Below are 22,379 nucleotides of genomic sequence, written 5' to 3'. Positions count from 1 at the left end.
ATAGATTAGTTTAACGGTGTTCGATGTGGGAGATAAGGTGGGTTAGGTTATGCCGCTGGAAGGATGGAATGTGACACGTGGAGAGAAATGGTTAGTGGGGATGGGATAAGAGGCATATCCAAGTAGATGGAGTGTTGTGGGTTGGGCAGATTTCCGACCACTAGTTTGCGTCCGTCTCAAAGCCCATAGAACATAAAAAGAAATATAGAAAGGAGGGTTGGTTTTATAGGATTGATCAGGTTTTCCACTCTTGAGTTTGACAGCAAAAGAACACAGCACAAATGGCAAGCATCACAGCCACCGCCACTTCCTCCGCCGTCTCTGGCGCCGGACTTCTCCTCAAGCCTTCCTCCGCCGCCTCTGTCGCACCCGTCGTCGGTAAGATTCACCTCCTCTGTAATCTCATCTTCATCTTCTCAACAACATCACTTAGACATAGTAGTGTAAAACTCCATTCGGTTTCTTTCTTACCCCTTTTGGATTTGAAATGTTTGTTGATTTTAGGACTAGTTATTGGTTAGAAACTTTTGGATCTTCGAACATTAGGATCCATTCACCACCATAGGTAACCTTATCCATGATTGATATTTCATATAAGACAAAAAAAAAGTTAGACCATCTGTGCCATGTAAAACCAGCATATGCTGTTAACTGTAAGGAATGGATCTTGATCCTTGAAGATAGCTATAGCTATTGTAAAGGCAACACATCCATAGTAAGTTGCACCTGAACTCGGTATCATCACCTTTGAGATGCAAGACAAGTCTTATCTAAAGCAGTCTGGTTAACCAATCGGATTTGACAGAGTGTCTGAAAACTCTGCTGTTGTTGATCAGGCCTGTCCTTGAAGAAGGGGGGAAAGAGGAGCAGCGGAGTGAGATGCTCGATGGAGAAGAAGCAGCCGAACAGCACAGCGGCTGGAGCAGGAGCGTCGGCGGCAGCAGCGTTATTGACGGCCGTGATGAGCAGCCCCGCAATGGCTCTGGTGGACGAGAGGATGTCGACGGAAGGAACAGGACTTCCCTTCGGTCTGAGCAACAACCTGTTGGGATGGATTCTGTTCGGAGTGTTCGGTTTCATCTGGGCTTTTTACTTCATTTACGCTTCCTCTCTCGAGGAGGACGAGGAATCTGGTCTTTCCCTCTGAACCACTTCTCCCTCCCCCCCACTATATTCAGCCTTCTCTCTCTCTCTCTCTCTCTGTCTCGTGCTTGAACATATAATTTAAACAAATCCCAGTTGGTCGTTGTTCTCGAAAAAGACGTGGAATGTTGTGATTCACATCAGTCCCGAAATCACATATGTGATCTTATGCATTTACAAAGCAAGTAGGAGCAATCCCTCATGCGGTAGGAGGGATCAACATCATAGATGCATTTCATTGCATTACATGCTCATGCACGTACCTAGAAACGGAACGATACATTTGTATGAAATGAGAAGGAGACACTTTGCTCGGCATCTTCTCTTCGATTAGCTCTTTTTACATATGTAGATACGATCATGCCATGTACAAGAACGTCGGCGGCATAAGACCACGAACATCGGAGTGTTATGTCCCCTAGAAGAGACATCCCTTTGGCCATCTGATATAGGAGAACCGGACTGATTCACCGTTGAAACCGATTTTATGGTACAGCATCGATCTCATGGAGGGAGTAAATGGCTAAGAGCCGAGAAGGCGGAGCTGGGAGAGGTGGAGATGGATGTCGGGAGGGTGGTGATCTTCGACTCGAAGGCGTTCGGGCTGAATCCAACGCCCCTCGTGGTTCCTAACCATTCCCTTGTTCGCGTCTTGACGCCAAAACGGTGGAATCATGAAATGGTCTTTCAAGAAGTCCGAAGCTTTGTTCACCAGTGCTGGATCTCTTCCACTCGCCAACACGAACCTTTGCCCTTTCCCGTGATATCTGTATTTCAAAATTCATATATATATTATCAATGCATGATCTCTTTTTACGCCTATGAAATTAGGAAACAGGAAAGGAAAGGATAGTTATATATTATTTTAAGAACTCGAGATCCATGTGATATTCGAGTCAACGGAGATGAGAGGAACCGGAAGATAACAAGGAGAGATTTGATTCCACAATTTAACATTCTATATATAATTCTACGTGTAATCAAATGGAGATTACGTACATATGTATAATATAATATATTAACAATTTTATCGAACAGGCTGTGGAAGATTTTCCACAGTGTTTTTGTCGTTTTCTTAAGATTTGGTCATTTGTCAGAGTCTTATCAGTTATCTCCCTGTCCTCTCCTTTAGTATTTCCACACGTAGGGTCAATTTGAAACGTGACTAATCATTTTAGCCCTGATTAATATCTCTTAAATATTCAAAATTTCGTCTTTGGGGAGTCACCTAGATATGGAACTCCCCTTGAGCCATCAGCTTTAGGTTGGTTTACATGCTCTGCGTGGTTTGCCAACTACTGCGTAGGGCAGTGGGTTTTCTCGGGTTCGCGATGTTGTCCTGATGTCGTTTTCGTCCGGCCCATGAGTTGAGAGGCATTGCGGTGTTCGGTGTCCGACCCGAAGGGTTGTAGGATAGGCGTTTACCATCGTAAAAAAAAAAAATCGTCTTTGTATCGCAGTTAAATCGTGTTTCTCCTCCTAACTCACGGTTGGAATACGGGATCTGGAAGAGAAGCAATCACTTCTTCTCAACCAACTACGCTATTCTACTCGGCTACGGTTTCTTGGTTAATTTCGTTAGATATGAAATCGATAAACTTGGAATGAATGATTTTCTATTTTTTTTTATCTATGTTTCGTTTATCCAACTTTAAAAAAAAAGAAGGGAAAATAGTGAGAGTGAAAGTGAATTACCCGTCAAGGAGATGCAAGAGAGCTTCCAAGTTATGAGCATTGGAAGGATCAACAGAAGGTTTGAGAAATGGCGAGTTCTGGTGGTCGAGGGCCAGCTCGCAGCCCACGTGGGAGTAACACCATGGAAGACCCTCGGCCATCTTCATGAGCGCGTGTGGTGCACGCTCGTTCAGGAAGAGCCCCGGTGACTTGGGAACCACGTCATGTACGTTCACCACCCTCAGCACCTTTACCCCCAATTCCTCCATCCTCTCCTTGAACCGCACGTTCCCCACTCGAGGGCCTGCGTACGTGAACACTGTCACCGGCAACACCCGGCCGGATCGCGTCCTGTTCAGTCCCATCTCCGCTATGTCGTACGCGCTCAGTATCGCCAGTGCTCCTCCCAGGCTGTGACCCGTCACCGTTATGCTCATCTCCTCGTTTCCGTCTCCGTGCATCTCCACCATTCGCTTCACCTGTTCGGAATTTAGTTGTTTGTTTTTCTTGGAGATTGGATGATGGACATAGTGAAAATGTCAACTCACCTCAGTCAGGATTTGTTCGCGGGCCGAGAATTTGGAGAAGTTGCAGGCTTCGTCTTTGTCAGTGTAGAGATCGAGGAACCCGGACTCGGCTTTGGCGCCCGGGTCGGGGCACCGGAGGTTGTTTCCGGTGACCGGCTTGAGGTAATCCATGAGATCCGCGATCCACTCGAGGCGCGTGACGGTGCCTCTCCACGCGACGGCGATGTCGCGGCGACCGAGGCGGTTGCGGGAGGTCTCATCGTCGGAGACGGCGACGTATCCCATCCAATTCGCATTCTTGCTCCACACCTTCGGCCACCGCGATCGTTTGAAGAAGTTCGGGAGGTTGATATTGGAGGTCGCGTAGAGGTAACGCGCCACCGTGTAGCCGCAGTCCGCCATTCCTAGGGATTCGAAGAACTTGTGGCGAGTGAATCTGCAGCTTCCACAGTATCTGGAGAAAGGATCGAAATCGAAGGCGTCATAGCAAGCTTGAGCCAATTCGCCGTAACGGATCAATTCGGATCTGAGAACCGGATCCATCGGATCCAGTAACCCGACCCAATCGTCTTCGCCGTGGACCTTCCGCCACGTGTCCCTCAGCCTCTTCTCCTCCTCTGCCTTCCGGTGCCGCCGTCGAATCTCCTCCGCCGTCATCCAACGTTCCCCGTCGGCGGCAGCGGCGTCGTCGATTAGCTCGTTCCTCTCTCGCTCGAGCTTCGAGATCACGGCGGAGAGAGAACTCTCGTTAGTTCTGGAGAGTGATTTCGCGGTGATTCCAGCCGGCGATACCACCGGAAATCTGAGGGTTGAGTTAGCCGGGAACCGAGATTGAGGAGAGGAGAAGTGACTTCTGAGAGATGTGGAGGTGTGAAGAAGGTTGTGGGATAGAGAAGTAGTTTCCATTGTTGAAGAGCTTGGAGCTTGCGTAAGGGATGGTACGAAACAGTTCCTTTATATATATATATATATATATATATGCATGTGGATATATATGTTCATTATATAATATGTATGAACGTATTAATTTATTTATTTTTGGTTAAAATGAACGTATTGAATATTAGCAATGATATAACGCTATGTTAAGATATGGTCCTCCATATTATGTTGGCCTCCTCCTAATATTTTGTTTTTACAATATGTAATTTTTTTTCATTTTCCGGATTTTGTTTCTTTTGATACCGATCCATTAAATTAAATTAACCAGACATAAAATATCATATTACTATAATTAAATATCACTGATAGAGCAGCATTTAATCAAAATATTCATGTGAATAGTTGACAATAAGTACCTTCTCGAAAATTGTAGTATGCGTTGATTAGTCTATAATCGGGTACGTGTTCTTTTCCCACGTTTAAAAAAATTTTAAAAATTGGCCACGAGCTTCTAATGTACCGGTTGATAAATATTAAATTTATATTTACAAATCTAACAGCTATTAAATCTAAAAACATTAATACATAATCTCCATTTAAAAGACGTATGGTAATTATTATGTTGGTCCGTGTGAGATAACAATAATAGCATATCTTTTGATGTCCCCACCAACGTCATGTTTATGTTCCCATGCCACGGTGGCAGTTGCTATGTTATATATATATATATATATAAAGGATATCACAAATCAATCATATTGCTTTTTTTTATTATTTTGTAGTGCTAGAAGTTTATAATATATTTTAAAAACCCATTATTTATGATCCGTTCTGATTAATATTAGTTTATAGAATTGGTACAAGCTTAGACTATGTTAGTATTTCGATATATATATATATATATATATATATCTCGAAAGATGTAAGATTTATCTATGATATATCACATACATTTCAAAGTACAATAAGAAAAATGCAACACATGAATGAAGAGAGCTCTTTTATAATAATAATAATAATAAATCTTTTAGGATAACATACTAGCATACCAAATTAAAAATAATACATTTATATCTACAATGTAATTGAAATGCAATATAATTATATTTACAAAACAAATCCAAAAAACAAACGACCGTGCAACATATCCAAAAGAGGAAAATATCTGTAACATATCCAAAGAATATCGGGCCGGTTTAGGCCCGGCATCTTAAGATGCGGCCCAAACCGGTTATGGATTCACAAAGTGCAAGAAACAAGATGAACTCACTGGCTAACCTGTTCTATAATCCTCTCACGTGCAAGAACCTAAACATGTTCTAAGTCATGAATCTCTTGAGACAAAGATCTGTGAATGAGATTAATTGTTTTCATACTATTTCTCTGTTCTTCACTATTAAACACTTGAAAGATTGAGATATCATATAGTGTATATATACACATATATATATATGATCTGAAGAACACATGATTATTTAGATTTCCAAAACTGTTTTTTAATTTGTTCTTGAAACCCTTTGTGAATAGGCATTTCTATCAAATTTCTTTCTTTCTTTCTTTATGGGATTCACCTCGGGCGGTCATGGGTCGAAATAACACCAAAATTCATATTTGGAAAGCTATACATACACTTGTGTGGTCGACAAATACAGTAAACATGTCCAACAGATTCTTCCTTCCATCCATCTATCCATCTGCAATCAAACCTAAAGAGGAGACAGAAAGTATCATATGTCATGGAAAATTCTTCTTCGCATTTTCCCTTACATCGTAGAAAATTCGAGTTGAAAGTTTAAATAATCCTTTTTTTTACGGGTAAAAGACATATATCAAAGTAACCAAACTGATCATATATATATATATAAGTCCTAACCAGGTTTGTGGTTTCAGAAAGTACAATTGTTAAAAATCGACTGATTCTCTTCTAACATGAAGAATCATTGCAACTTGTGGAAGGGAAATGGGCACACCAAGAATCCGATATATATTTGCTCCACCACCGATCATTACCGGTGATTTTCGATTCTTTCTTTTGCAGGGAATATAAGAAAGATAACCATATCTTTAGAGATGTGACTGGTCAAGAACCAGTTTGGGTTTTGAAAAAAACAGTGTTGAATCAGATCTATCATTTGGGCTAAAAAGCATAAAATACAAGCAAATGTAAAACCGACATATGAACCAGGAATGAACGGTAAATGTATAGAACTTAAAGATATCGGTTCATGGTTAAATATTATTTAGAACATCTCGTGGCCAATAAAAAACGATATATAAACATTCTTTTCCATTAAAAATTTTAAAAGTTGAGATTCTTTGTTTCCCCTTTTAAATTTTTCTTTGAGATTCTTCAATGGGTGTCCACTTGCCACTCCACCGTATCTCTTGCTGTTCATCATAGCCGTTTTTTAAGACAATATGGAAATTAATTGCATTTATTGATAATCGAATCTTAAGGATCAAAAGAGGTGCATAAAAGAAAACCACGCTGTAAGTAGGGTTTTTGTTACAGTATGGTCCAACAGAGATTACGGGCACAAATACCTGTATCCATCTTTTTACAGGTCCAATATGCTTATGGCATCTGCAGAAGATGGTCCATATATTCATCAACCAACGATATTCATCCATAATGCCTTTATCTTCTGCAATAAGCCGAAAAGCAGAATCTGCAAGACTAATGGACCGACCCTTGAACCATATGCTCCATCCATCAAAATGCTGCTAATCTCGGCATCTCACTGGGGAAAAAAAAGGCAATACCAATAAGCAAATTTTGTTGGTCCTGACAGCACGGAGAAAGGCAGAGGATTCGGTCCGAACGAATTATTTCGCTTGTAGTAAAGCTGCTTTACTGAACTTGGAACCTATTGAAAGTTCTTCAACTTTCATAACCTCTCTCTCTCTCAGACAGAGGATTCTTGCTCTTCCTTCTTCTGCTTATAAATATCCCGGATTTCGAGCCATTGTTGTCCCATACAGCATCGAGCTCATTTGCAATATAACCCACCTACCCGAAACTCGAAACCTCGGTTTGGTTAGGTTCAAACCCAGGTTTGCTTTCATGGGTTCTCGGTTCTAATGCTCTGCTGCTAATCCATATAAAGACAGAAGAAGAACCACTTCTAGCTTTACTTCTTTCTGCGAGAAATGGACAAGGTGATGAGGATGTCGTCAGAGAAAGGGGTGGTTATCTTCAGCAAGAGCTCGTGTTGTCTGTCCTATGCGGTCCAAGTCCTGTTCCAAGATCTCGGGGTTCATCCAACGATCCATGAGATAGACAAGGAGCCTGATTGCCGGGAAATCGAGAAGGCCCTGATGAGGATCGGGTGTTCCACGCCTGTCCCTGCCGTCTTCATCAGCGGTAAACTCATTGGCTCGACCAATGAAGTCATGTCACTGCACCTCAGTGGCTCTCTGGTTCCTCTGGTGAAACCATATCAGGCTAATTTGTGTTAAAAAGGAGTTCTACATAAGGCTATTTATTAACTATGGGGAATGATATTGAATAAGAAGATGTTAGCTATGTAATTTGTTTAATGTAGTTTTCTGCTTTTGACTGTGTAATTTGGGGGCAAGTGTAAAATTGTATTGATGCAATATTTACATATCTATTAAATCTTAGGAAAAACTACATACCTGTTGAACAAATTGTCTGAATTGCAACTTGAATAGAACAGAACAATGATTGTGTCATTTGAGATCCCTGGCTTTCGAGTTTGGAGGAGTGGGGAAAATCTAAATGAATTCAGGTGGTCGGTTACTTCCTCGATATTCTCATCCGAGTAGACAACATCCTGCATTGTGAACTGATGATATTCAACTACCTCTTGTAGAAATCGATTTTTCCCGGGTGTATGCCGAGTTCTCATGAGCCAACCGAGTCTTCTCAGTTAGTAATGATTTGAGTTGAAGTCGTATCTAGAAGGTTGACACAAGATTAAGAGTACAGAAAGTTAGATTTATAAAAATGAGCCAGTCCTTGATTGATTTTATGTTTTCTAAGATGATCTATGAACTGAAATTGGAAGAACATCAATACCGGATCATTATAAAGGTCAAGATGAGATTGAAAGAACATCGATGCATCATCTTCTGGGATGTCTCCTCTATTATAACACTCCTGCAGAACCTTATCTTCCTCCTCCAGCTGGGAACATAGTTGATTGGCAAAGGCTAGTTCAGCTTTTACTGTCTTCAGCTCCCGAAGAAGGAGCTTTGAGTTCGCCATGGCAACCTGCCAGAAGAATATGAAGAACATAAATAAAAGTTCATCTCTAACTTTATGACCCAAAAAAACAAGTTTATCCTCATACCGTGTGAACCTTTGTCTAAAAGAATCTGATATAAACAAAGTTAGTCTCTGTACCAGAATATCAGACACCTTTTTGAGGTCTAATAATTAAGATTGTAGAAGACTAATCCAAAATGACCCAGAAAAGATATCAGAGCTAAGGGTAACAGATATATAAGCTTTGTTACATGAAACAATTCTAATTCCGCTTGCCTCTGGGGATTCTCTGCTGGTTCATCTGAGATTGTTTTATAGCTTTGTCCCATGAAACAGAACCACTCGGCTTCTTGAATGATTCCCCAAGTTCTGTTATCCACTGCTGTAAAACCCTCCTGAAGAAGGAAAAGGCGCATAATTTCAGACACAAGATTGTTAACAAGGTGATGACAAGAAGAGGAAATATACAAAACCATGTGAATGAACATGCCTCGTTACCTACATGTATTTGCAGAATGGAATGCAAGATACAGATGAATGTATCTCCCAAGAAAGATATAATCCAGAGGTTGTAAAGAAGCTTATCTGCAGTGAAGGGCTCTCTGTTTTCTTGCCCATCTTAGCAGATTCCTGGAAACGGAGAATCGTAAATCACAATTTCACCTAGACTAGCCATCTTGCAGGAGAACCAGGAATACACATTGGTATACTACAGAATCACGTCAGGACAAGGATGTGACAAAGTATCTGATGTTGTCTTCGCCTTAGTTCCTGAAGCATGGGAGCTGTACTCTACTCATGGAGCTTCACTTCTTGTTCAATTGAAGAAGCAAACTGCATTGGAATCATATACAGCAGAATTCGACAACAAAGACATTTTCAAACGAAGCTATTCGGAGAAACCCAGAAACCATCCTGAAATTTCAAACAGCTGAAAGCTCAAGCAAAACGGGTTCGAATCCAAACAAATACTCGGGGTTATCCAATAATAGCAACCTCATAATGAAAAAAAAAACGAAAAAAAAATGGACCTTGGGAGGAGCTCGAGCGGGAGAGGGAATAGGCAGAGGAAAGAGAAGAATCTCTCTGAGCCGACGGCGCTCCCATGGCGTTCGCCCGGAGAGACGACGTCGCCGATGACGAAGACGAAAATGGCATCTCCATCATCTCTTCCTTGTCCGTATCCGTGAATTCCTCGAACCTGAAATTCTCGCTCCTATCAACCTTCATCGACCACTCCCGCACTCATCGGAGAAGTGCTCGGCGACGTCAATTTGTCGATCTAGGGTTTTCGAACGAACATTTTCAAGACGATGTTCCCACAATTTTGGCGTCAACGCCAATCTCCAAACGAATCGGTTCGGTTTAAAAATCAATTTCCCGGTTTTACGAATCTACGCACTTATTGTCATTAGAAAACCAAACAAACAGAGTCCAAAGCATCTAACTCGTTTCAATACACAGCATCTAAATTCTAACCCACCACCATGCATGAAGACCGTACAAGAACAACAAAAATTTCAGACAAGACAAGCCTTTGAACAATAATGCTTATATATGCCTACGCCTATGTCTATGTCTATGTCTATCTATCTAGGTGTTATGGAGGGAGTAACTCCGCTTACAAGATCACTGCCTGAGATATCCATTGACGAGTACGGATTCTTCATGGCCGACGTCGAAGAAGATGACTCCGACGGTGAACTCGCCATCGGCTTCCGGCTCTGGCTTTCACTCTCCGACAAATCTGCCGTTTTGGCAACCTGAGATTCAGGCATCAGATTCCATATTCTTTCGAGTTCTCTCACCACTTCCGCCATTGAAGGCCTTGCCTCTGTCTCATCTCTGCTGCATCTTAGAGCTAAAGTCGCAAACTTCTCCACGCACTCCGTGGGGATCGATCCCATTCGCTTGTCGATCACTGACAATATCATACCGGACTGATACGCAGCATTGACCTGACAATTCGTCGAAGTCTTTCAGAGAAAGGATCAGACAGAGATTATGATCGAGAAAACATCGGAAAATGTGTTAACCTCTCGGACAAGGTTCTTGCCGCGAGAGATGGCATGCATTCCCGTCAGTAGTTCCAGAAACACTACACCGAGACTGTACACATCGCTCTTGTCTGTCAGTTTATGAGTCAAGAAGTATTCGGGATCTAGATAACCCTGCAGGAGCCGAGAATTTGCTGTTAAACGAGGTCTGATCGAGTAAAAACGAAGGCGGAATCCGTTTTTTTTTCTCTTACCGGAGTTCCTTTCACGACAGTGGAAACATGGTTTGGAGCAATGCCTTCCATGTCGGGAACCGGAGCAAGTCTAGACAGTCCGAAATCCGCAACCTTTGCCACGAATTTCGAGTCTAACAATATGTTGCTGGCTTTGATATCGCGATGAAATATCGGCGGATCAGCTTCCGTATGTAGATACGAGATTCCCTTGGCTGAACCTATAGCGATCCTCAGCCTCATTGCGAAACTCATAGATTCCCTCGTCTTATCTGTCATTACATTTGCGTATATACACACAGAAACATCAAGAACACTGTAATAAAAGAATGGTTCCTCCATTGATCTCATAACCGAGCATTCATAGACGAACTTACGCCGGAAAAGAAGCGAAAACGTACCAGAAAGGTTATCTCGCAAGGTACCATTCGGCATGAACTCATAGACCAGCATCTGCACGTTTTCATCGAATCAAATAACGATACGAACATACGGGAAATCAGGACAGGAGAGGTGCCTTACTTGTTCACCTTCTTCGTCGCAAAACCCTACAAGAGAGACAAGGTTCCTATGATGTAATCTCGACAGCAACTCGATCTCTGTCAGAAACTCCCTCTCGCCTTGCAGCGACCCTTCTTGCGCTCTCTTGATCGCAACAATGATTCCATCCCCGAGGATCCCTCTGTAAACCTTTCCGTAACCTCCTTGCCCGATAAGAGTAGAACTGTTGAAACTGTCCGTAGCCAGAGATAGCTCAGAATAGGCGAAGCTCCTCACCCCTTCGATTCTGATAGGTGCCCTTGAAGCTGCACATGAAAATATATAGGAAACATTTCGACTTTTACCCGCGTATTTTGCACGATCACGAAGAATACTTACATCGTTTCCGTTTAGAAACTGGAGTGTATCCTTTCATACGGAACTTCACTATGACAAGCGAGATTATTGCGGTTAGCGTGACAGTGGCGACAACTGCCCCGAGAACTATTCCCACCACTACGCCTTTACTTACACCCGATTTCGAAATGGGAAACACTGCAAGATCAATGAGCATGATAAGAAAATGATAATGGTGAGAGGATCAAAGTTCGAGGGGACAAACCATCTCGGTAGACATCAAGCAAGGTGAAGCTGATAAGCTCGTAAGGGCCGAACACGTCACTGTCTGGTATGTTCCATCCCGTGAACTCGGATCTGATTCTCCGAACCTCGCTAGCATTGAAGATGCGAGAACCGTTAGAGGTAGGAGGAACTACAGGGAAGAGCTTCAGGAACATTCGAAGCCTCGGCCCTTTCTGCCATTGGAATGAAGCAATGTCCAGCTGATACAGATTCAGCTTGAGGCCAGAGGTCAAGTATCTCTCGAACTCGTTCACGTAAGGAAGAAAATCCGAAAAACCGGGACTTTTCAATCGATAACCAACGAGAAGAGGAGCGGCACAAAAGCAAGGTTCAGGAGAATGAGGAGAGTATTCAAAAGGTGGTGGGCATCCAAAAGGGGGACAAGCCCCAGTAAGATTTGTTGAAACCTGTGAATCATCATCTCCCTCGGCACGAGCTCCACAGAATTGAATCAAGTTTGAAGATGAACATAATGGATTTCCTTGGAGCCTGCACAAGTACAGTACATGATTCAATGTATAGAAGCAACAAAACAAAAGGAAAAGAAAAGGGAAAGATGGGAAGCAAACCAGATGGTCACATTTGGAGGGAGATCGGAGCTGCGGCCAGTAATATTTGAGAACCCGTTATTCCTAAGATCCCTGCAAGACGAGAGACGAAAGGTATGAAAACATGTTCTGACAAAACAAAAGACATTATGCAGAAGCTCAAAGATAAAAAAGAACAGGAGATATACACGACAAGACTCTCGTTAGAGTTCAACGCTCTGTCCTGCCAAATATCGGAGGGAATGGAACCGTTCAAAGCGTTATTCGCAAGTGACCTGTAACATCAAGTGGCCAACAAAGAAAAAAAACCATTATTGCCTTATTTATCCAAAGACATTATAACCAACAACTGCATTTCACAAACCATAATAAGAGCAAGAACACTCACAATCTTTGAAGGAGGGGAAGACCTGAAAATCTTGCAGCGATGGTTCCTGTCAGACTGTTGTTGGACAGATTTCTGCGTGTAATTTCATCGAAAGATATCAGATTTAAGAGCCACCCATTTAAAGAGCATGTTGAAGGATACCGAACAAAAACTGCATGGCTCGGGATTTAGCAAAGACCCTACATTGTTGTGATATTATCGGAAAGCTTCCCTGTTGGGATAGATCCATTCAACTGATTCCGGCTAAGGTCCCTGGAATGGAAATCGTGCACGAAAGTCAGAAACAGATGGAAACCAATTTCCCCAATTAGGACACTGAAGGGATTTACATAAGAAACAAAAACCTACAAATAACCAAGGTATGGGATCCTGCTTAGATCCGGCATTGGTCCTTCCAAGCTGCAGTTTCTAAGGCTCCTGCAAAATCAAACAAAAACGGACTGCTGATTTCAATATTGCAGCCCGTAATGTTCATCGATGACTTTAAACAAACTCGACTTCAAAACAAACACTTACAACTTGAGAAGCTTAGACATGTTTCCGAAAGAAGATGGAATGGTGGCCCCATCAAAGTGGTTGTTATCAAGTTGACTGCCATAAACAAACACAAGAACGAAGATGAAAATGAACTAAAAAACTTCGATCACCAGTAAGAATGGCAATAGTTAGATTCCAGGAGATCATAAGATGTACAGAAGGGAAGGAAAGAAGCATACACTATAAGCAAATTTGGCATTTCAGATAACTCGGGAGGAAGATAGCCCGATAAATTGTTGTTGTCAAGAAGGCTGCAAATATATAAAACAAGGATTTTGTCATTTTGACATGCTTGTAAACAAAACATGGATATTTTAAAAAACGAACACCGACTTACAGGTGAACGAGTGATGGTAACCGGCCAAGCTCTGGTGGTATTTGCCCGCTAAGCGAATTGTTATTCATGTGACTGGGAGAAGATAAGATGAACCAAAGAAAAGCATTGATGCAATTTATGTAAGGGAAACAATCATGGCAATGGAGAAAGGAAACGACACTCACAAATGCTTGGTCTTGTTTAAATTTGCAAACGATTTGGGTATTGGTCCCGATATATGATTTTCGTCAATCTGTATTCTGTCCAGTTTCGGGAGATAGCCAAGCTCGTCGGGCAAGGGGCCTGTTAATTGGTTCCCATTTAAGAGCCTGAAGGAATGTAGAGAAAACCAGAGTGTCTCATTACAACTGTGAAGTACCAAAGAGACAATGGAGATTCCAAAACAAAACTTGAACTTCCTTGCCTAAGTGCACTCCAGTAATGGCAAACATATACATGATCAGAGTCCTGCTAACTTACAAGAGTTCCAACGACGTGATATTGCCAATTTCCTTTGGTATATTCCCGGATAAAGTGTTCCACATGAAATCCCTGACATTAGAAAGTGCATTTTCATAAACAAAGAGAATCCAATGTCACTAGTTGGCATCAAATTAAACCATACAGATTGAAGAAGAAATCAAAAAACATTTCTCCCATACAAGATTCTTAATCGAGACAGCCGACCAAGCTCCGGGGACAAGCTCCCTGAGAGATTCATGTTGAGTAGCTGTCTGAATGGATAAAATCCATAAATTTGTTCAAACAAGAACATCATTCAAAAACCAGACAACCAGAAGAGGAATCGACAAGAGCAGGATGGTGAAGAAGACTTTACAGTTCTTGGACATGAAGGTATCCATCATCCATTGTGGAATTGAAACAGAGAACACCTGTCCAATTCGACGCGCACGGATCTCCGCGTCCCCAGTTCCTCAATCTCCGGAAGGGATCGCTCAAGCTACTTCTTATGTCTATCAAAGCCCTCACTGAACCACAGAGTGAGCGAGAGAGTATCAGAAGAAAGAAACCCATATCGCAGAGGATACATATTGTCTGAAATCAAACCCAAAAGAGAAGGAATTAGCAAAAAGCTTAAACCTTCGACAGGGTCGGTGATATTGTCTTGAGCGGAAACCGGAACGACGACGAAGAAGAAGAAGCTGCAGAAAAAGAGGAAAGCGGCGACAAGAAAAGCAGAGGACGAAGCCCTCGGAGAGAACATCTTGATTCTCAACCTATGGCGACGAGATAGTGAGAGGAAAATCATGGAGAATGGAGAGGAAGATAAAGACTTGCGTAGTGGGAAGTTGGTGGTATTTGGTAAAAGACCTGACGAATGATAAAACATTGTTGCTCGACAATTCTGAGTTCTTGCCAAGATATTGACCAGTTCATCCATGGAGAGCGACTGGTTGTCTGAATCTCGCCGCCGCCTTCACAGTTCCCCCCCTCCCCCAGCTCTCGGTGCTGGCGCGGGAATGCTGTCTACTCTCTTCTTTTTTTTTCCCCTTTTGTGGGCCGTCTTACATCATCTTTCTTGGATCTATGCAAAACATCATTTAATAATAACGGTTGGCAGATACAATACAACACAGCAGGGAATAGATAGAGAGGAGAAGCATATGAAACATATCCGAAACTATAACATATATATATATTTTTTTTGTTAAAGGAAACTATAACAATTTGATGATTAAATAAAAGATTGTACCAAATTATTAATTGCTATGCTGAATTGAGGCTTTTAACAAGCGCCAATTTTGATATTTGTATTTCAGTTAATACTTTTCTACATCATTTTTCGTATGATCAATATAACATATTTTAAAGTCATATTGATTGTATTAATCACATCGTTAAGATTATATAATGGTCACAATAATCATATCGATTACACCATTAAAATTATATGATCAGTGTGAATAGAAAAATGATGCTCATAATGGTTAAAAAATACATTAAAAAAAGTATGATCTAAAGTCCATATAATAAAACAAGGGAAGTTTTAATATTATACACTTTAAAACCGTGTTCAAAACTCATATTATCATGATGGTTTTTATGAATATTTAGATTTTAATTTTATGGCAATTTTTTGAAACTGTTTCAAATTTTACAATTTGATTTTATTAATTTAAAAATTAGATTTTAATATAAAAGTTAAGAAGAGTTTAAACATTTATTTGAAAATTTTAAAATCCGTGTATTTATTTAAATTTTCTTTATAAGTTCGTGTATATTAATACGGGATTTTTATAATACGACAAAGCTAAGTAATTTATATAACTATTAGTAACGACTGGACCAGGAGAATATAACTATGACATATCTACTGTTTGTATGGTTGTCTGTGCCACCAAATGAACTACAGAATCCCACCAAGACCAAGATGAAAGATCTTCGTCACAAAATAAGTAAGCACATTGACTGAGAGAAAAATAAATAAATAAATTGTCTATATAAATTGTAATAATTACGAGAGGAAAAAAAAGAGTCAAAAGTCAACAGCAGGGCGGTTAATAATCCGATTTCCATACCTAACGGGCCCTTTTTATTCAAATTAAAATAATTATATCCAAACCCATAAAATTAAATAATGAATGGTCCAAAATAAATAAATAAATAAATAAATAAATGCATGGTGGTTTGTGTGTAAGACAAATCATGAAAATAATTTCTGGATAATAATAATAATTATAATAATAATATATAATATAGGTGGATAGGTACGGAGACTGAGAGCGCCAACACAATTAAAGACTGGACCACGAAGCTTCATCCACTTGGCCCAAAGTCCTCATTTGTCGGAGCCCATTTGCCACGTCATCCCCCAACTGCTGACTTTCCTCCAGTGGCTTATCCAATCATGTAGTAAGTATATATATATTATATATATAACCCTGGCTCCCGTCTTTGTACTCTATAAATATCGTATTCTAAGGACCATCACTCAAAACTTCTTTTATCAATGATTTTATGTGATACAAAAAAAAAAATCAAAGATCGTAACTGTACTTGGATTGGGAAATATTATAGCGTTTTAACGTTTCCGAAGCTTAAAAAAATATTAATTTTCATACAGTTTTAATATAAAATATCAAAATATTTAATCTAAATTATTTTATATCTCTTAATTTTATAACTAAAAATCCTGAAAGATTGTTCACTTACCATATGATGATTTTTATATATTTGAATGTTATCATCTACTTTATTTACTGTTATATTACTAATCCCCGAACCTGTCATTACATTCTGAAAAATGATAGGACTGCGTACATGTACATGCATGTACCACGGAAGTCAAAGTTTGACCAGAGAGGCAAGTGGGATTAGGGGTGTCAAAACGAGTCCAGCCCGCGAGTTAGCTCATGGCTCGCCAGAAAACGAGCGATGTGAGCCGTAATTTTTTCAACTCGTTAAAAAACGAGCCTAAGGAGCCAGAGCTCATTGAACACGTGTTCATTGAGTCTGGCTCGGCGAGCTTGCGAGTTACTCAACGAGCTGATATTTTTTTAAAAATTAATTTAAATTTATATAAAAAACTCTAATATAATTTTATATTAATTTTTTTTATATTATTTATATGATATTATAAATATACTAATTATTATGATTGTGATAATTGAAAATATTAAATGATATTGATGTTTTATTAAAATTTTATGTATTTATTTAAATTTATAATTATATTTAAAATAAATATAAATAAAAAATATTATATATCCTTCGCTCAACGAGCCGGCTCGTTCAGATCGGAAAACTGGTGAGCGATCTGAGCCGATGTTTTTCTGGCTCGTTAGAAAACGAACCTAACGAGCTGAACCCAAAACGATACGAGCCAAATGAGCCGAGCCCAAAATTAGGGGTGGCCAATTCGGGTTTCGGTTCGGGTTCGGTTCGGTTATATTCGGGTTCGGTTATTTCGGTTATAGAAAAACTATAACCATTCGGTTTTTATATAAATTCCGGTTCGGTTCGGTTCGGTTATTTTTCGGTTCGGGTTCGGTTCGGTTTTGGTAAAAAGTTCAATTTTCCAAAGAAAATGTCGGTTATTCTCTCGGTTTTTTCGGTTATTTTTTATTCGGTTTCGGTTTCGGTTTTTCGGGTTTAAGTAAATCATAACCGTTCGGTTTTGATGTCGGGTTCGGTTCGGATACGGTTATGTCTTATTCGATTCGGTTCGGCTCGGTTATTTGGTTAATAACCGAAATGGCCACCCCTACCCAAAATGATCCGAACTGGCTCGTTTGAGACCCCTACGTGGATGCTGGGAGATCAAATAAAGAGATATGGACACGTGGAATAATTTGATTGGTGAAAAGAGAGGGAGACTCGATTCGGGGGTGATGACGTGGAGAAGCAGCATCCACGGGCTTGAGGAGGAAACACGGCGGCCAGTCGTAAAAGCGACAGATACGTCTCCTCCGCTCTGTCACATGCATGCCTCCTTCGACCCGTCCTCCCATCTAATCTTATTATCACGTAATTCTAACGCGTATGTATCTATCTATCTCTATATACATAGTGATTAACCTCATTTATATGATAAAATAAAACGCATATATATGGGGAGTCCCTGAGTAAATTATTCCATTAATCACTTGTTATAAACCCTAATAATCAAAAGTAGGGAAAGGGGAATGGGGAAAAGGTGAAAAAAGAGGGAAACTAATAGACCAAACGAAGATATGAGCGGATAACGAACAATCACAAGGCGACAAATGCAACACGTAGATAATGAGAGAGGAGAGTTAAATATGATAATGATGGGTCCATATGATTAGGATTTCTTCTCCTTCCTTATATAGACTCCCTCTCTGCCTGCGTCTCCCTCATCACAGAGAGATATAGATAGGGAGAGCATTAACAATGGCTAGTGAAGGAAACCCCATGAACATGGACATGGCCATGGAGAGAACCGATCAATGGTGGGTTCGCATCTTTTTGTTCTTTGGGTATTAAACGTATAGTTTTTTACGGTACTTTTAATTAGAATAACCAAATGGTTGGTCCATTGAATGAGTTATAATCTCTATGTAATGCATGGTTTGATATGTGCAGGGTTTCCTCTCAGGACACCCCCGCCGATGTTGTCGTTGATGTCTGCGAGGCCAGCTTCTCTCTTCACAAGGTACCCTTTACCATTTCTCTCCTTATGATTACGTAACCATAATCAATTATGTCGCTAATCGATGTAATAAAATCGACAAAGATGCCTTTTTTTAATTGCATGAGACCGCTTTCATAATATGTTAAAACTATAATTTTGTTATCCTAATCCTCCATGTCTTCAAATTCATGCAAAACTTTATACAAAGATTGCCCTCATACGTTAACACACGATCTGACCATATGCTTAAAACAGCGTTGAATAACCAAACGTGAACAAAAAGAAATTACAAAAACAAGATTATATAATGGGGTTCTAAATTCTGATATTCATATATGATGATTCGTTCATGATTCATGTGCCTATATTTGTCGCCAGTTCTTGCTTGTGGGTAAGAGCAACTACATCAGGAAGCTGATAATGGAGTCAAAAGACACAGATCTCACGATAATTGATCTCTCCGACATCCCAGGAGGTCCGGAGATGTTCGAGAAAGCCGCCAAGTTCTGCTATGGCGTCAACTTCGAGATCACCGTTCAGAACGTGGCGGCTCTCCACTGCGCCGCCGAGTTCCTCCAGATGACCGACGAGTACTGCGAGAGCAACCTAGCCAGCCGAACCCTAGATTTCCTCTCGCAGGTCGCTCTCTCCAGCCTCTCCGGCGCCATTGTCGTCCTCAAGTCATGCGAGCTTCTTCTCCCCGCCGCTCAAGATCTCGGCATCGTCAAACGTTGCCTCGACGTCATCAGCTCCAAGGTTGGTCAGCTTTTTATACCCTCTGAAATCCCTTGACCATGTTTCTGCAATTCTCCGACAATTCTTGTCTGCAACTTTCTAATTCTTTCTTCAGTCAAGTCTGGTTCTGAATCTTGTCTTTTTATTGTCTCCTCTGCAAAAATGAAAAAAAAAAAAACAGGCTTGCAGTGAGGCTACGTTTCCGTCTCGATCGCCTCCAAACTGGTGGACGGAGGAGCTCTGCATCTTAGACATCGATTTCTTCGCCGAGGTCTTAACAGGGATGAAGCAACGAGGTGCTAAAGCTTCGGCCTTGGCATCTGCCATCACCACCTACACAGAGAAATCTCTGAGAGATCTTGTAAGAGATCACACAGGCCATGGAATCAAATCCTCGGACCTCGAAGATGCCGACGCGAGAGCCCAACAGAGAGATCTTGTCGAGGGAATAGTCTCTCTCTTACCTTCAGAGAAAGGCGTTTTCCCGATCAACTTCCTCTGCAGCCTCCTCCGCTGCTCCATCTTCCTCAAAGCCTCCACTTCTTGCAAGAACGAGCTCGAGAAACGGATCTCCTCCGTCCTGGAGCACGTGACGGTGGACGATCTCCTCGTGGCGACGTTCACTTACGACGGGGAACGTCTTCTTGATCTGGACAGCGTGAGGAGGATCTTCTCGGCGTTCGTGGAGAAAGAGAAGAGCGTGGGAGTCTTCAATGGCGGCCATTTCAGAGGAGAATGCTCTCCTTCTCTTCAGAGAGTAGCCAAGACAGTGGACATATACTTGGCCGAGATAGCGACATACGGTGAACTAAGCATCCCAAAGTTCAACGGATTCGCGAATCTCGTCCCGAAAGCCGCCAGAAAAGTAGACGACGACCTCTACCGAGCCGTCGACATTTACTTGAAGGCCCATCCGAATCTAGACGAGATCGAACGCGAAAAAGCCTGCAGTTCCATGGACCCTTTGAAGCTTTCTTACGAAGCTCGTCTCCACGCATCACAGAACAAGCGTTTACCTGTCAACATTGTTCTTCACGCTCTCTACTACGACAATCTCAAGCTCAGAAGCGGCAAAGAAGACAGAGACGTTCCCGAAGCTATGGAGATTCGTGGGCAGTTGCAGAAAGATGTGTCGTTGGAGAAGGAGAATGAGGCGTTGAGGACGGAGCTGATGAAGATGAAGATGTATGTTTCTGATATGCAGAAGAATCAGGGAAGTGTTGGAGCTTCATCTTTGAGCAAAAAGAGCAAATATACGTTCTTCTCGTCGGTTTCCAAGACTTTGGGGAAGCTGAATCCGTTCAGACACGGAGCTAAGGATACTTCAAACATTGATGACGACAGTGGCGTCGACATTACCAAGCCCAGGAGGCGAAGGTTCTCCATCTCTTGATGAAGGGTTGAATTAAAAGAGACTCTCATGGGTTTTGTTCATTAATAAAAGATCAGTCGTTATGCTTACGTGGCCTTACGTGTTGTGTGATTTAATTTTGTAATCTTTAATTCCTCTAATTAAAGAATTACAGCCGTGGGTTTCAGTTAAATATTCTTTTTTTTTTTTGCATGTAATAAATATTCTGTTTTATATTCATGCCTTAAAGTATATCCGGTTCTTTATCTGCCCACGTGATGACGAATAGTTGACGTGGATCTTCCGTGATGCTGACGTGGTCTTCGAATGATGACGCGTTGCGCGACATTCTTGTTGAAAAAAATAGGCCCAAATAATCCAGTTAATAGGCCCATCGGGCCTACTCTAAAGCACGTTTTAAAAGGCCCATCTATGTTTTCGAATTGAGTCCAACAGGTTGCTTCAAACGGCTAGAGACGGACGTGTTCACGATCCCAGGCGAACCACCTCTGATCGGACTGAGGGTTCAGAAAATCTGGAAGAATGGCGATGACCTCGATGAATCCGAAGAAGTAGCGAAGTAGCCTTGTGCCGGTATTTTCGGGGATGGTGACGGACGGTGGCGGCCGAGGAAGGGTGTCCGTGACGGGCCGATCTCCGGTCGGCGATCAGTTGTTTCGCCGGAGCTTCTTGTTGATATCTTTGCTGCTCCGCTTGCTACTCCTCTCGGTTTTCGGCGTGACAAAACTGAGTGACTTGGTGGTGTTTGAAGATTACGTTGGGCGGTTTGACGGAATCAATGTTTCGGAGGTCGGTCGGGGTTGCCGCTGTTGTGGATGCTCTAGGTTTGTATTTTGGACAAGGTTGCCGATCTAGGACTGATTCCATTGAATCTATGTACCATTCTTTGAGCTCTTTTCTAATGCGAATGATCACATTAGAAAGAATAGTCTTGGTGTTGTATTGAGCTGTACGAGCCGCTGAACCTAGAAACAGTGAATCTCGTTCGTTTGTTAGATCAGTGAAGGGAATCAGTGAAGGGAATCTGCAAGGCTAGAGAATTACATAGAATACCATGTGATGTACTATATGCACTGCGAGGTTAAGGTCTTGTCTTTGTAGCTATGTTTTAAATTTGATGGTTGCAGATAGTCCCCATCTGGTGGAAGCTTGAACACGATGCAAGAATCAGACAATCAGTACGTGAAGAAGCTCGGATTGAGCTTCAGTTCTTATGATGAAGCATAATGAGGTACTACTGAAGTGCCGTGTTTTGAATCATGTTATTGCATAAGGATGTATTGCTCTATCTATAACGGAAGCTAAAGAGAAACGTAGAGAACGCATAATCAGATCAAGTGCTGGCATTTTCATATCTGAATGGGAAATTCTACTTGACACTCGATATGGAATCATCCTTGGAATGATTCATTTATGGACAAAGGTTTGAGAACCTGAGGCAGGAGGAGCTGAAGGGCGACGTGTCTATCACGAGAACTTGTTGCCTTGGATACAATTCAAGATTGCAAGGAAGTTGAGGAGTATTTTGCTGAACCTCACACAGGCCATGGAATCAAAT

General features: G+C 41.4%; 5 protein-coding genes across 7 annotated transcripts; 2 read left to right on the top strand and 3 right to left on the bottom strand.

Annotated features, from left to right (window-relative positions):
* Positions 1-202: 202 nt before the first annotated feature.
* Positions 203-1,281, top strand: LOC104800799 (photosystem II reaction center W protein, chloroplastic-like). Its single transcript, XM_010523721.1, has 2 exons — positions 203-378; positions 837-1,281. The coding sequence occupies exons 1-2, from the start codon at positions 282-284 to the stop codon at positions 1,145-1,147; spliced, it is 408 nt and encodes a 135-aa protein (XP_010522023.1). The 5' UTR covers positions 203-281; the 3' UTR covers positions 1,148-1,281.
* Positions 1,160-4,277, bottom strand: LOC104800800 (phospholipase A1-Igamma2, chloroplastic-like). Its single transcript, XM_010523722.2, has 3 exons — positions 3,366-4,277; positions 2,839-3,296; positions 1,160-1,910 (listed from the first exon to the last, which is right to left on the bottom strand). Exons 1-3 carry the CDS (start codon positions 4,248-4,250, stop codon positions 1,667-1,669), a joined length of 1,587 nt encoding a protein of 528 aa, XP_010522024.1. The 5' UTR covers positions 4,251-4,277; the 3' UTR covers positions 1,160-1,666.
* A 2,401-nt stretch (positions 4,278-6,678) lies between these two features.
* Positions 6,679-8,461, bottom strand: LOC104801537. Its single transcript, XM_019200954.1, has 3 exons — positions 8,269-8,461; positions 7,866-8,147; positions 6,679-7,652 (listed from the first exon to the last, which is right to left on the bottom strand). Exons 2-3 carry the CDS (start codon positions 8,096-8,098, stop codon positions 7,484-7,486), a joined length of 402 nt encoding a protein of 133 aa, XP_019056499.1. The 5' UTR covers positions 8,099-8,147; positions 8,269-8,461; the 3' UTR covers positions 6,679-7,483.
* Positions 8,462-9,887: 1,426 nt separating this feature from the next.
* LOC104800798 (probable LRR receptor-like serine/threonine-protein kinase At1g06840) lies at positions 9,888-15,105 on the bottom strand. 3 transcript variants are annotated; one of them, XM_010523719.2, is made up of 21 exons: positions 14,931-15,104; positions 14,700-14,836; positions 14,437-14,587; positions 14,261-14,332; positions 14,079-14,150; positions 13,784-13,927; positions 13,620-13,691; positions 13,462-13,533; positions 13,262-13,336; positions 13,094-13,162; positions 12,929-12,997; positions 12,746-12,817; positions 12,546-12,632; positions 12,379-12,450; positions 11,790-12,298; positions 11,567-11,722; positions 11,210-11,493; positions 11,089-11,140; positions 10,709-10,959; positions 10,494-10,628; positions 9,888-10,415 (listed from the first exon to the last, which is right to left on the bottom strand). In XM_010523719.2, the coding sequence occupies exons 2-21, from the start codon at positions 14,821-14,823 to the stop codon at positions 10,047-10,049; spliced, it is 2,907 nt and encodes a 968-aa protein (XP_010522021.1). In that variant the 5' UTR covers positions 14,824-14,836; positions 14,931-15,104; the 3' UTR covers positions 9,888-10,046. The 3 variants fall into 3 exon arrangements, with proteins under 3 accessions (XP_010522021.1, XP_019056496.1, XP_010522022.1); XM_019200951.1 differs by having other exon boundaries at positions 14,700-15,105; XM_010523720.1 differs by lacking the exons at positions 14,700-14,836; positions 14,931-15,104 and having other exon boundaries at positions 14,261-14,306; positions 14,437-14,559.
* A 3,316-nt stretch (positions 15,106-18,421) lies between these two features.
* On the top strand, positions 18,422-21,038 carry LOC104800795 (root phototropism protein 2-like). Its single transcript, XM_010523716.1, has 4 exons — positions 18,422-18,532; positions 18,666-18,735; positions 19,093-19,470; positions 19,631-21,038. Exons 1-4 carry the CDS (start codon positions 18,474-18,476, stop codon positions 20,840-20,842), a joined length of 1,719 nt encoding a protein of 572 aa, XP_010522018.1. The 5' UTR covers positions 18,422-18,473; the 3' UTR covers positions 20,843-21,038.
* Positions 21,039-22,379: the final 1,341 nt, after the last annotated feature.

This window comes from Tarenaya hassleriana, unplaced genomic scaffold (genome assembly GCF_000463585.1).
Source record: "Tarenaya hassleriana unplaced genomic scaffold, ASM46358v1 Cleome7, whole genome shotgun sequence".
Lineage (NCBI taxonomy): Eukaryota > Viridiplantae > Streptophyta > Magnoliopsida > Brassicales > Cleomaceae > Tarenaya > Tarenaya hassleriana.
The sequence above is the reverse complement of the archived record's forward strand: the minus strand, read 5'-3'. Positions and strand labels throughout refer to the sequence as shown.

Bases quoted from the DNA above. Each gene is read 5' to 3' on its own strand.
- LOC104800798 (XM_019200951.1), bottom strand. From the start codon at position 15,000: ATGGATGAACTGGTCAATATCTTGGCAAGAACTCAGAATTGTCGAGCA. The intron at 13,928-14,078 runs GTAAGTTAGCAG...ACATTCCTTCAG, and splicing joins ATCACGTCGTTGGAACTCTT to GCTCTTAAATGGGAACCAAT. The intron at 13,692-13,783 runs GTGAGTGTCGTT...ATCTTCTCCCAG, and splicing joins TTAAACAAGACCAAGCATTT to TCACATGAATAACAATTCGC.
- LOC104800799 (XM_010523721.1), top strand. From the start codon at position 282: ATGGCAAGCATCACAGCCACCGCCACTTCCTCCGCCGTCTCTGGCGCC. The intron at 379-836 runs GTAAGATTCACC...GTTGTTGATCAG, and splicing joins CTCTGTCGCACCCGTCGTCG to GCCTGTCCTTGAAGAAGGGG.
- LOC104800800 (XM_010523722.2), bottom strand. From the start codon at position 4,250: ATGGAAACTACTTCTCTATCCCACAACCTTCTTCACACCTCCACATCT. The intron at 3,297-3,365 runs GTGAGTTGACAT...AATTCCGAACAG, and splicing joins GCGAACAAATCCTGACTGAG to GTGAAGCGAATGGTGGAGAT. The intron at 1,911-2,838 runs GTAATTCACTTT...TTTGAAATACAG, and splicing joins CTCTTGCATCTCCTTGACGG to ATATCACGGGAAAGGGCAAA.
- LOC104801537 (XM_019200954.1), bottom strand. From the start codon at position 8,098: ATGAGAACTCGGCATACACCCGGGAAAAATCGATTTCTACAAGAGGTA. The intron at 7,653-7,865 runs GTATGTAGTTTT...TGGTTTCACCAG, and splicing joins TCAGACAATTTGTTCAACAG to AGGAACCAGAGAGCCACTGA.
- LOC104800795 (XM_010523716.1), top strand. From the start codon at position 18,474: ATGGCTAGTGAAGGAAACCCCATGAACATGGACATGGCCATGGAGAGA. The intron at 18,533-18,665 runs GTGGGTTCGCAT...TGATATGTGCAG, and splicing joins ATGGAGAGAACCGATCAATG to GGTTTCCTCTCAGGACACCC. The intron at 18,736-19,092 runs GTACCCTTTACC...ATTTGTCGCCAG, and splicing joins CCAGCTTCTCTCTTCACAAG to TTCTTGCTTGTGGGTAAGAG.